This window comes from Macaca thibetana, chromosome 3 (assembly GCF_024542745.1).
Source record: "Macaca thibetana thibetana isolate TM-01 chromosome 3, ASM2454274v1, whole genome shotgun sequence".
NCBI classification, from domain to species: domain Eukaryota; kingdom Metazoa; phylum Chordata; class Mammalia; order Primates; family Cercopithecidae; genus Macaca; species Macaca thibetana.
The window spans coordinates 41452698-41465591 of NC_065580.1; the positions used below are offsets into that span (position 1 = coordinate 41452698).

The 12894-nt window shown below is 41.0% G+C and overlaps 2 protein-coding genes across 6 annotated transcripts in view; one reads left to right on the forward strand and one right to left on the reverse strand.

Moving 5' to 3' along the window:
• The window catches only part of LSM8 (LSM8 homolog, U6 small nuclear RNA associated), a 765242-nt gene that overhangs the window by 413453 nt on the left and 338895 nt on the right, over positions 1-12894 (reverse strand). The window lies entirely within an intron of this gene.
• CTTNBP2 (cortactin binding protein 2) overlaps positions 1-12894 on the forward strand; it is a 162020-nt gene that overhangs the window by 98211 nt on the left and 50915 nt on the right. For all 5 annotated transcript variants that reach the window (XM_050785103.1, XM_050785100.1, XM_050785101.1 and 2 more), the window contains one exon: positions 7616-7733. In XM_050785103.1, coding sequence (XP_050641060.1) covers positions 7616-7733 — 118 coding nt within the window. The remainder of the gene's footprint in view (positions 1-7615; positions 7734-12894) is intronic.

Below are 12894 nucleotides of genomic sequence, written 5' to 3' on the forward strand. Positions count from 1 at the left end.
TTGCCTACCCTCCACTCACCTCCTGCTGTGCAGCCTGGTTCCTAACAGGCCATGGACTGATACTGGTCTGTGACGGGGGTTTGTGGACCCCTGACATAGTTCATCTGGTCAATTTCCCTTGTGTTGTAGATAAAGAAACTAAGTCTTTATCTCTAACAAATGGGAAATGGGTAACTAATTCCTCAAGCTCCATTCATTGAAGATCAAATTCCCACATCTGTCCTTTTTCCATGTTAGCCCCTGGTCTTTTTCCCAATGGTTAAAAAATTTGTGCAGACCACCATTAAATGTCGTCGGAAAACCTCTCTCTATAGCTGGCCTGACTACTCCAGAGAGGCTGCTGAACTAAGGATAAGCCTTTGTTTCCATCGTTTCATCTGAATAGATAGATGAATTTCTTTTTTTTTTTTTTTGAGACGGAGTCTTGCTCTGTCGCCCAGGCTGGAGTGCAGTGGCCAGATCTCTGCTCACTGCAAGCTCCACCTCCCAGGTTCACACTATTCTCCTCCCTCAGCCTCCCGAGTAGCAGGGACTACAGGCGCCCGCCACCTCGCCCGGCTAGTTTTTTGTATTTTTAGTAGAGACGGGGTTTCACCGTGTTAGGCAGGATGGTCTCAATCTCCTGACCTCGTGATCCGCCCGTCTCAGCCTCCCAAAGTGCTGGAATTACAGGCTTGAGCCACCGCGCCCGGCCGATGGATGAATTTCTTAATGAAACTTCCTATTCTGTCATGAAACCATTGACATGTTAGTTTCCTGCAACAGAAACAAATTTAAGAGATTGTCTGGATTTGAGCAGCTCTGTTGTTGAAGTTCATATACCAAGAGATTTTTTTCACTGGAGGGACTGCGTGAATTTTTCACTACAGGAGGTGGTTATACTTCTCGCTTACCAAAGCCAGTGGCTTCCTGTCACTTCTGCTTTTGCTCAGTCTCCCTGGGTGTTTTAACAAGTTGACGATTTAATACAAACTCCTTCCTCCCTGGGCTTCCAGACCACTGTCCTTTTCTCACTTCCCCTCCAACTTTGCTGACCAGGCTTTCTATTTGTTTTTCTGCTTTTTGTTTTTTGGGGTGTGTGTGTGTGTGTGTGTGTGTGTGTGTGTGTGTGTGTGTGTGTGTGTGTGTTTTAACTCTAAGCAACTCCCAAGTTTTATTCTCAGCTGCCTACTCCTGTTTTCTAAGAGCTTATCCAGTCTTTCAGGGGTCTTTCAGGAATCAGCTGTGACTCCTGCAGTAACTAGTCCCAAACCCGTATCTCCATATCTGCCTTTTTAGTTGTCCTCCAGACATTCATCTCCAGCATCCTAGAGGTCATGTCTGGTTAGGCCCACTGCCCTCTGGTCAGGTAGTAGCCCTCTTGTTACCCACTTTAGATCATTTTTATGTGTTAGGATTGCGATCTGCCTGATGCATTGTTAAGCTTTTAGCCACATGAGGATCAGACGTTTGTACTCACACTGTAGCAGCCACCTCGGTCCTCCAAGAGGTCTCCATGAGGTATGTGCAAAGGTCCACATGATGCCCCAATATTTGGATTCCTTCTTCCTAGGAATTGGATACAAGAACAAGATAATAGGAGTCGCTCAAGTTATTCATTGTTGCATGGAGTTGGGTAGCTACTTTAGAAAAGAGAAAATTAGATGAGGTGCCTGCAAAGGCACGAAGTCATTGGAACTAGATTTTAATCATGATAAATAGAAATCTGTTCTTTGAACACTGTTGTAATGCTTTTGATTATGATTATTTCCTTTTTTCTTTTAATTTTTAGAAAAAAATATTCTGGAAAATGCCTTTCTATACTCATTCCCTATAATATTCAGTGAAGAGTACTGAATCCTTTCTTACTTTGGACAGCAATGAATGACAGAACCCTAAAGGGAATGTAAACTTGGCTGCCCAGGGTCATGCTCCACCTCTCATCCAAGACATGAGTTGTCCAGTGTTTCCCACCAACACCTTTCATGGATCTGGGTTTTGATCCTTTTTCTCATCACTCTGAACTTTCTCACTTGAATGATCTTGTTGATCCGCAGAATATAATCTATACAGATTCTAAAATCTCATCTCTAGCCCTACTTAAGCATTTTCTGAGTCTGTCTAGGCAGGTCCTTTCCTTGATAATCAGGGGAACAAACTTTCCAGTTTGCTCAGTACAACCCTGTTTATGCCTGTCATCCCAGTGTAATTAACAGTGCCTCCTTTCACTCTCTAATGTGTTCCAGTTTAAACAACTGTAGGGTAATCCTGCAGTTTGGGGACTACATTCACTTTTGCTTCCACCAGATAGCTCTTCTAGCACATTCTTGGGCCCAAATGTTTATGCTTCTTAGCCAATCTGCTGCAATTCTTGCTTCTTCTCTCTTACTCCAATAGCATCACCTGGCATTTGTTTACTTGTTCCATCTTCCTAACTGAAAGAACTCAAATGATCAACACAACTCTAAATTTACTCTTTTATGAATAAATTTTGAATACCTTGTCTCCTCCATAGTCTTGTCAGCACTGTCCTTAGGGAGCCCTCATCATCTGCTGTCTGGTCACATTCACGATACTGCCGTGGTCTCATCATGTTCGGTCTCTCTGCTTCCCTTACATTGCCATGTGAGGGGCCTTTCTAACAGGTGAACATGGTGCTGTAATTACCTGCTTCATGTCTTCCTAAGCCTCTATCACTTCCAGGGCAGGGATGCCTATCATAACAGTCAAGTCCCTTCCTGATCTGGCCTTGGTCTGTTCCCCTAGGCACACTTCTGTCTCCTTCCCTTGTGCGTGCTAGGCTTTGACCACGCATACTGGTCAATGTGCAAACATCCTGTGCTCGCTCCCCTCCCTGTCTTTGTATCTGCTGCTCCCATTACCTCAAATGGCCTCTTTTCCTGTCTTGACCCCTCTCTGCCTGGAAAACATTTCAGCTTGTCTTGGCTTCTTGGAGTTAGGTGTTCCCAGGATACCTCTCCACACTTTGCTTAGAGAGCATGTACTTCATTGTAATTGTTTGCATGCCTCGCTGCCTCTCCATCTCCTCTGAACAGTTACTTTTTAATCCTTCTATATACTGTGTCCAGCAGAGTCTGTGACCCAAAAGTGCTAAATGTTTGCTGAGTCAGTAAGAGAATGGACTGCTTTCTTTTTCTTAACTGGTCTCCTTGCTGTCACTCTCTTCCTTTCCAATGTAATCTTTCATTACAACAATTGGTTTGCAGAACAGAGCTGAACATGGCGCTTTCCTTCCCAAACACATCCTCATGCCTACAGAAAAGCATGCAAAGTGCATAGCACTCAACCCTTTACAGCTGACAGCAGCCACCTTCATCTTTGGCCATGCACACCTAACTACCTTCTTGCTCATGTCATTATTTCCCACATTAACGGCTTCCATCTCCCCAGCCCTGTAAAGCAGCAGGTACACCCCAAGGTTGTTCTCAGCACTTGAGCTGGGCTTTCGATGTATATTTGCAAACTTTTTTCACTTTCTTTCTCTCTGCTCACTCTCAAACTCCTGGCTCCCTGCTCTGACTTTGATTTTTATCTCTAGCTCTCTGGACTCGGGGTTGCTACTGAATTTCCTGGACGCTGGTACCTTGCTTCTCAGCTCTGCTGAAAGGAGCCTGGCAGTTCCCTCACCCCTCAACCTCTCCTCTGTCCCTGGTCCATAATCATGGATCCCTCTGTTTCAGCTGGACCCATGGGCACCCAGCATAAAGACAGCATTCTCCAGTCTCGATTGCAGGGAACTATGGCCAAATATTTGAGTTCCAGCAAGTGGAATGTGAGTGCACGTGAAAGCTGAGGCCTAAGCTACTTCTTTAAAAAGTCTCTGTTATAGCAGATGTCTCTATATCCTAATAGGAATTTATCTTAAACTCATCCATCTAGAGCCCTGTCTCCGTATCACTTGGGTAGGACATCCTGCCCAGTTTAGGGCCCCTGGGACTCTATTTCCAGAAGCAGAGACTGGAATCACAGCATTTGTCCTCTTCACACAATCCCATTCAACAAGGAGAGAGTATAGATACTTCTCTCCCTCTTTACCTCTTCCTGCTCCTCCATAAAGTAAAACTGTACTCATTGCTTCACCAGCCCCTTTTCTGAGTGTATCAGGTCACTTTGCATTCCTCCCTGAGACATGGAATTCCTCTACCTTATTCACCATCAGGACCCTCAGCCCATGTAATAGTCCCTGGCCCAAAGGGGCTTTGTGCCCTGCTTATAAAGTTGTTGTGAGGGCTAAACGAACATTGAATACTTGCAAAGTGTGGTATGTGCCTGGAACTTAGTATGTGCTCAAATAGTTGTTGTAGCTGTTGTTGTTAAGTGTCAGTGGGGCCAAAGTTTTCACTTTCTTTGAGTTCCCTATGCAGCCAGCACATGCTGCAGAATTTACACTTGTAGTAGTGTTTGGCTATGCGCTACCCTCATGGGGACTGACATTCATGCTTCCTTAAAGAGAAAGTCACTGCTTATGGTCTGGCCCCCTGACCTACCTGAATGTAAGAAAAATTAGAAATCACCTACTTTGAAGGTCAGAAATAAAAGACTATAAAAGAACAGGGTCAGGCAGTTCAGGAGTATTGCAAACTTGTGTTACACCTTTTATCATTTCTGTTTGTAATTTGAAGTAACAGTACTTAAATTGTCTTGAGATTAGTGACATTTGTTGATGTGCTATGATACCTCACCAGTTAACTGGATATTTGGACTGTTTTCTAGCTGGTGATGATGATGTTGATTATAGTAATAATAATAGCTACTAATAACTACTGGGAGTTTAGTACAGGCCATGAATATGAGAACTTTGTGTGCCTCTTTCATTTAAGTCACGTTAACCTTATGAGATATAGATACTTGAAATACAGATAGGGAAATGAAAGCAAGAAAATGTTAAATGATTCTGCAACAGTGGTAGATACAGTCATTTTGGTTGGCAGGATTCATCCAGGTCAGCTGTGGCTCTTACCTACATTTACTGCAAGTTCCAACTTGCAAAATAAATGCGTGATTTTTATCACTTATCATCTTGAGAATTCACTAAGTTTAGTTCTCAGATTGCTTTCTAGTTAAGTTTCTAATTAGAGTTCATTTCTCAATCAACATTATCTTATTTTTACTCATTTTGTCCAAATTAGTAACAACAAATTGATATGAATTGACATTTATTTATCTGACTTTGTTTTCTGTTAATTTCTTAGCGATTTCTTAAATCTGAACTGTAGACCTATGAAAGTCAGACTTCCAGACTTTTCTTTAAGATTTACTTTTTTAATGGCCACATAATAATTGTACAGACTGCCGGACTTAAATGGCAAGTTTTAGAGAGATTCCTCCAACCTGAACAGGGTCAGGCAGGGAGAAACAAATGTCCTAGTTGCTTCCCTTTGCAAGCAGGCAGATTTTCTTTACTCAGGAAACCCAAGGCCTAGTTTCCCATCTTTCCAACATCCAAGAAGGTTCTCTCTGTCAGCTTTACCCTCAGAGCAGCACTGGCTTCCTGTTAAAGTTTCACTAAATTGGTGGTTTCTGCTTACTCTTTGTTTTTTTTTTTCTGGCCCTTGGGGACTCACTGTATTTTCTAGCGAACTCATTATGGCGTTTAAAAGTATGTTTCAGAGGCAACATGAAGCAACCGGAAGTCATGTATACTCCTTGTGGAAGTGCACATTGGTGTAGGTACTTTTGAAAGCTCTTTGCAGTATGGACTAACGTAGAACATGTGCATGCCCTGTGCACAGCAGTCCAGCCCTACCATATACCAAATACCCAACACGTGTCCACCACAGGACATGTACTAGAATGTTTATAGCAGAACACCAATGTTCATCAACAAGAGAATGGATGAGTAAATTGTGGTATACCACAATGGAATATAATGGAATCCCACATAGTTATCATTTTTTAATGAAGACACATTCTGACTACTCCCAACACATGGATGAATCTTAGAGACATTATATTGAATGAAAGAATGCACCTACATACAGTATGATTCCATTTATATAGAGTTCACAAATAGGCCAAACCAATCTCTAAAATTAGAAATCAGATAGTAGTTGCCTCTGTGGGGGAGAGAGGAGTTAATTGTTGAGATGGAGTACAAAAGGGGCTTCCAAAGTGCTCCTTCCACAAATATGTTTGCTTTGTGATAATGCTTCAAGTTGTCCACTTCTGTGTACTTTTCTATGTGAATATTATATTTCTTTTTTTTTTTTTTTTTTGTGAGACAGAGTCTTGCTTTGTCACCCAGGCTGGAATGCAGTGGCATGATCTTGGCTCACTGCAACCTCCGCCTCCCGTGTTCAAGCAATTCTCCTGCCTCAGCCTCCGGAGTAGCTGGGATTACAGGCGCCCACCACCATGTCCGGCTAATTTTTGTATTTTTAGTAGGATGGGGTTTCACCATGTTGGCCAGGCCAGGCTGGTCTCAAACTCCTGACCTCAAGTGATCCACCTGCCCCGGCCTCCCAAAGTGCTGGGATTACACACATGAGCCACCACACCCAGCCGGATATTGTATTTCTTATAAAAATATTTTATATTAGAAGACAAAAAAGTATATTTTAAAAGTGGATGAAAGGGTATGCTACAGAAAGATAAGAAAAAGCTATTCAAGATGACTTGATTTAATATGTTGTTAGAACTGCAAGACAGCCCCATGCCTCCGAGTGGGTGTGTGTGCGTGTGTGTGTGCGTGTGTGTGTGTGTGTTTAGGGGAGTGATGGGCAGGTCATTGCTTGTTTTGGTTATTAGTTCCTTTTCATGCTTTCTGGTCTATTCATTTTTCTCCTTAGCCTTGTGAGAAATTAGCAAACAAATCATCAAGTGGTAAACATTGATATAGGAGAGTTCCTTGGTAAATATCCTGATGTAATACCTTGCCATGTGATTATTTATTAGAAAATGTATGTATATATATTGTCTACTTTGCATTTGAAAAAATATGGAGGACTAAGACTTTTCAGTTCATAATTCTACTTTTTGAATGGAGATTTCCTTAAGCAACACAGAAGAAGAAAAAGCTGAAAAGGAAAGGGAGCATCACTTCAATATCTATAGGGAATGTTTTTCTAAAATCTCAATCAGCATGATGTGCATATTTTTCACATAAAATATGGCAGGGTAACATCTCAAATACAAATATGCTTATGAGGACTCTTAGAGTTTTTAAAATTAGAACCCTGCACTTATATTACCAGGAAAGCAGTTTATAGTCTAGAAGACAGCAAAGTACATCCTGTTATAGCAAAAGTCTTCTCCTTTAAATTGCCAAATTACCATAGAAGGAGAATGTCTGCTGAAATTAATTTTGTTTTTAATTTCAATCTGCAGATTGAGTGATTACCAAGCTATTTTTTTTCTTGAAACCTAAGAAGCTGTTCTGTGGAACAGTGTTATGATCCTATCATTTGCATTTAAATAAGCACTCTTTGCTTTGCATTTCTAGACATTGTTTAGTTTAATCTAAGATTAATCTGTATATTGGGGTTGATGGAATTGGAATAAGATTTATAGCTGTGAATTCTTGATTTGATTGTATAGGCAACTGGCTTTTCCTTTGGGTTTTGCACTCAAGTTAATTCATTTGGACTTGGAGGTAATCGAGCTCTTGTCTTTACAGAACTGCCTAGAAATCTTGTGTAGACACGGAGGGCTTGAGCCAGAAAGGAGAGACAAGTGCAATCGGACTGTGCATGATGTTGCCACTGATGACTGCAAGCATTTGCTGGAGAATCTGAGTGAGTGATGTTCAGAGCTTATTGTTTATCTTTCCCCTCTGCTGCTGGGGCCTCTGGTACAATGGGAAAAACTATTTACAGTTTTTGCACCTCCTTTTTAACCTTTTTGGAGCCCCAACTATGGCAAAAATACTGACTGTAAGTCTGATAATTATTGTTCCATGTAGAATGACTTTTTGCAGAACTAATTGCTACTCAAGTGATGCGGGCTTCTCCTTGTATTTTACTGACCTAGGAGAGCAATCTAAATATTTATTGCATTTTTCTTCTGATTTAGATTGTCTTTCTAGACATTAGACTGGCAGGATATGAGAAATCCCAGCTGTGTACTCTGCATCAGTTGATTGTATGAGGCAGGCAAGTTGGTTGTCTCCCAGCACCTGGTTGCCTACTTTTCTGTGAAGATAATTGTTGATCTTTTGGGTCCCTTTCAGCTCCAAGAGTATATGCTCCTCAGCATATTTTATAAAGGCTCACTTGTGGGTTTGTGAGTGTGGAGTATAGACCTTACGAAACATTATGACCTCTTATATTAAGATTATCACTCTATCCATCCAGTCAGCCAGCTGTATCAGTAATTCAGTTTTAGGATAAGCAGATTTTTAAAAACTTAAATAATGTTTTTATCTTCAACTTAATACATACCTTCATATACTTTTATTTTGTGAAGAAAATTTCACAATGGCTAGGAAGTATATATGCAAACTGTGTAAGTAAACTTTAATATAAAAAGATAAAAGAGAATCATAGAAATTCTCTTTAAACCTGAGTGGTTTTTTTTTTTTTTTTTTTTTTTTCGTTGACAGAAGGCTTTATTTATCATTAAAGTCTAGCTTTCAGGACCTTAAACTTTTGAATCACTGCTCAGTGTCTGAAAGAGTATCTTATATAGGATTTCTCTAAAATAGTTCTCTTATTATAAGCTGATGCTACCCTAACAACAAACATGGAAAACTTTCTGTTGGGCTAAAATTTTATTATGGAATGTAAATGCTATCATTTAATTATATTCCACATTTTGATATTAAACATTTAAAAATTGAATAAGTAGATATAGCTGTGATATCTTAGATGTGAAAAATATGAAGCATATCGGCATGGCTGGGATAGAAGTGTGATTAGAGGTGGGAAATTGGAAGGATGAGACAGCGCAATTGATGTTTTGGGCAGTTTAATGCTCATTTCAGTAGTTTTGACCTTATATGACAAAGATAAGTCAATGAGATTCTTGATAGTGCATAATATGATACAAACGGTGTTTTGGAATTTCGTAGGCAGCTCTTTGTGGGACACATCAACCTATAGAGAGTCTGGAAACAGATCAAGCATCAAAGAGTTTTAATGATGAGTCCTCAGTTGGACCAGGGTGGAAGAGAGGGAAATGGTATATAATGAGGAGAGAGATGAGAAATCCTAAAACTGAGGATTAAGGAGGACTTTATGAAATAGAAGACTGGTATGGGAGACCTGAGTATAATTTCTATCTCGGACATGTTGGCAGGCTTTGCAGGTGTACATCCTGTGGAAGACTGGACATTAGGTAGTCTGATTTAAGGGAAAGGGCGTCTGAATCCCAGCTCCCAGAGGTCTGTGTAATGTCAGGCAAGGTGCTTAGCCTTCTCTCACCTCAGTCTGCTCGCCTGTTAGTAGGGTTAACAATTATTCGTATACCTGAGTGCAAAAGAGTGGATCGTTTCTTAAAGTCTTTCTAAGATTCCAATCCTGACAATCAGAGAAGTAAAAAAGACAGGATATGCATTTAGATTATGATTACTTCCATAAGGCTGATGATAAAAGCTGTGAATGTAAATGAACTATAGAAAGTAAGTGGGGCCGGGTGCGATGGCTCACATCTGTAATCCCAGCCCTTTGGGAGGCTGAGGTAGGCGGATCACCTGAGGTTGGGAGTTCCAGACCAGCCTGACCAACATAAAGAAACCCCATCTTTACTAAAAAATACAAAATTATCTGGGCGTGGTGGCGTATGCCTGTAATCCCAGCTACTCAGGAGGCTGAGGCAGGAGAATTGCTTGAACCTGGGATGCAGAGGTTACAGTGAGCCAAGATGATGCCACACTGCACTCCAGCCTGGGTGACAGAGCGAGACTCCATCTCAAAAAAAAAAAAAAGAAAGAAAGAAAGAAAGTGAAGAACAGAATGTGTCAAAGAAGAACAAAGATGCACAATTATTTTCATTTGTTCAACAAACTACTCCTCGCCTAAGCACATAGCTAGAAGCACTCTTGCATGTGTGTACCAGGAGACATATGAAAATGTGTGTTGCAGCATTGTGTGTAATACTAGAAAACCGAAAGCATTCTAAAGTGAAATATATTAGGGAATGGTTAAATAGAATAAACTCTAGAAAATTCATATCTTAAAGGTACCAAGTAGCACTTAAAAATAAATTTTATCTGTATAAATCACCTTAAATACATTTAAAAAAATGTTGAGTGAAGTCAGTTATAAAGGACACATAATATAAAACCATCTGTGTAAAAAGTTTAAAAATACAACTCCAAGCCTATATTTGTTATAAGTACCACTAAATGAGGCAACGTGTAAAAATATGCATAAGGGAGGTAAGAGCTTCCCCATGGAAGATTTAAGTGAAAATTGAAGGGCTGAGCCAAGAAAGAGTGGAAAATAGAGACATTCCAGGTGAACTAGCAGCATATCTGGAGGCACTGAAGGGGACATGCTTTGGAGTCTTTAGAGATATTTAGCTATATCTGCAGTGCTGGGGAGAGGAGGGAGATGAGTGTGGAAAGTCTAGAGTCAGGTCATAAAAGGCCTTGTATTCCTTTTGATTCAATCCTCCCTGTAAGTTTTGAGGCAATCCCATGGACCTGAATGAACAATTGAATGATTGCAAGTGAGGACATAAGTGGTAGGTAATGGGGAAATAATTATCTTGACACACAGGGTACCATAGATGGGGAGCATGACTGGTACCTAGTAAGAGGGAAGGAGGCCTGAACAAGCAAGGGAGGAACAGGGCTGGAGAAACAGTGTCATGGTTCAAGTTATAGGTGTGCTGTGAGACAGGAATGATGTATAGGGTGAGGGGAGAAGTGAACTGAAGGCCAAGCCCAGAGAAACCCCTATCTTCAGGTCAGAGAAGATTTTTTTAAATGACTCTAAAAGAAGATTGGGAAATAGGAAGGAAAAGAGCCAAAAAACAATGGTGTATGGTCAGGCATCGTGGCTCACACCTGTAATCCCAGCATTTAGGGAGGCTGAGGCAGGAGGATTGCTTGAGACCAGGAGTTCAAGACCAGTCTGGGCAACATGGCAAAACCCCATCTCTTCAAAAAATACAAAAAAAAAAAAAAAATTAGCTAGGAATGGTGGCATGCGCCTGTAGTCCCATCTGTTCTCTACTCCATGGGGACTGAGGCAGGAGGATTACCTGAGCCAGGGAGGTCAAGGCTGCAGTGAGAGAAGATGGCACCACTGCCCTCTAGCCTGGGTGACAGAGAAAGACCCCGTCTCAAAAAAAAAAAAAAGAAAAGAAAGAAAAGAAAACAATGGCGTAATTGGATTCAAGTTAGGAGACCTTTCTAACAGGAAGAAGTAATTTAATAGTATCACATTCCCTAGACTGTAAGGAATAAAAAGAGTCCGTTGCATTTGGCAAATAGGAAGTTACTGCTAACAGAGACAAGTTTCATGCAGTTATGTAGACAGAAGCTGATTATTTTAAGCAGAGAATAATATGGAAAGGCAGTGGAGAAATCTCCGGTAGAATAGTTTTCTTCATCCATTGAATAAACCCCTTTTTATTAATTCATTGAACACATGCTTTTATTGAGCTGCTCTTTGTGCCAGTCACTATCTTAGCCACTTGATGTAAGTCAGAATTTTTAAGAAGATTGTTCTCATCCTGAAGCTTATAGTCTAACATTAAGAGATAAAATGAACAATAAACATAAGAAAAATTTATTTTTTGGCTTTGTGAGGTGGTGAGATATGCTATGGAAAAGACTAAGGGGGGATGGAGATTGTAAGGGTGGGTTTTAGCTTTTAAAATGGTGGCCAAGTTTGCCTCACTGATGAGACATTGAAGCCAAGGCTTGAAGGAAGTGAACAGGGCAGCTATGTGGATATCTAAGGTAGGAGCTTTAGCACCAGTTGGACAGAGGCCTGAGGTAGCAGCATTCCTGTTGTGTCTGAGGAACTGCAAGGAGGGCAGGGTGACTGGGTTAAAAGGAAAGAGAAGCAGGAAGACAGGTCAGAGCCCTAGCCATTTCAGTGTTTGAGTGCAGGAGAGCAGTTACAGGGTGAAGTGGGGCCTGATCTTGTTGGAACGTGTAGGCCATTGTAAGAACTTAAGGTAGCCATTGCAGTGTTTGACTGTAGGAGAGATGGGATCTGATGCACATTTTAACAGTAGCACTGGCTGCTTTGTTGAGAATCAACTATAGGAAGTCACAGACAAATCAGGAACACCTGTTAGTACATGAATGTAGTATTCCAGGTGAGAGACAATTGTGGTAGCTCAATGTAGGACTGTAGCAGATGAGGTGGTGAGAAGGACTTGGGTTCTGGATACAGTTGAAGGTAGAGTCAACAGAACTTCCTCATGGATTGAATGTGAAGTTTAAGAGAGGGAAGAGATTCATAGATAATTCAGGGTGTTCAGTCTGAGCAACTGGCGTGATGGAGTTGCCAGTACTTGTTAGGGGAAAGGCTGTGGGTGAAACAGATTTTGCTCATGAAGTTGGGGAGTTCAGATTTGGTTGCAGGAATTTGAGATGTTTTTTAGGGTATCTGTGTGGAGATGTCGAATCAGCAGGAATTCCCGAGACGAGTGAGAGCTGATGAATAAATGTGAAGGTCAGCAGTCTATCAGTAATATTTAAACTCATGGAACTGGATGAGATCACTAAGGGAATGAACATGCACAAAGTAAATAGAGAAAGGAGCCCCGAAACACACTATCGTTAAGAAGTCTGGAAAAGGTGAAGGGAACAATAAAGGAACAACATTAAAGAGCGACCAAGGAGGTACTACCTCCTTCCAGGAGAACTACCATCTATGGGTATGGAGATCCAGGAGGATTATACCAAGGAGAAAAGAGAGATCACTTGTGTCAGGTACTGTGGATAAGTAAGATGACTGAGAGTCAGCAAATGGAAAATAAAGTAATCCAGCAGTT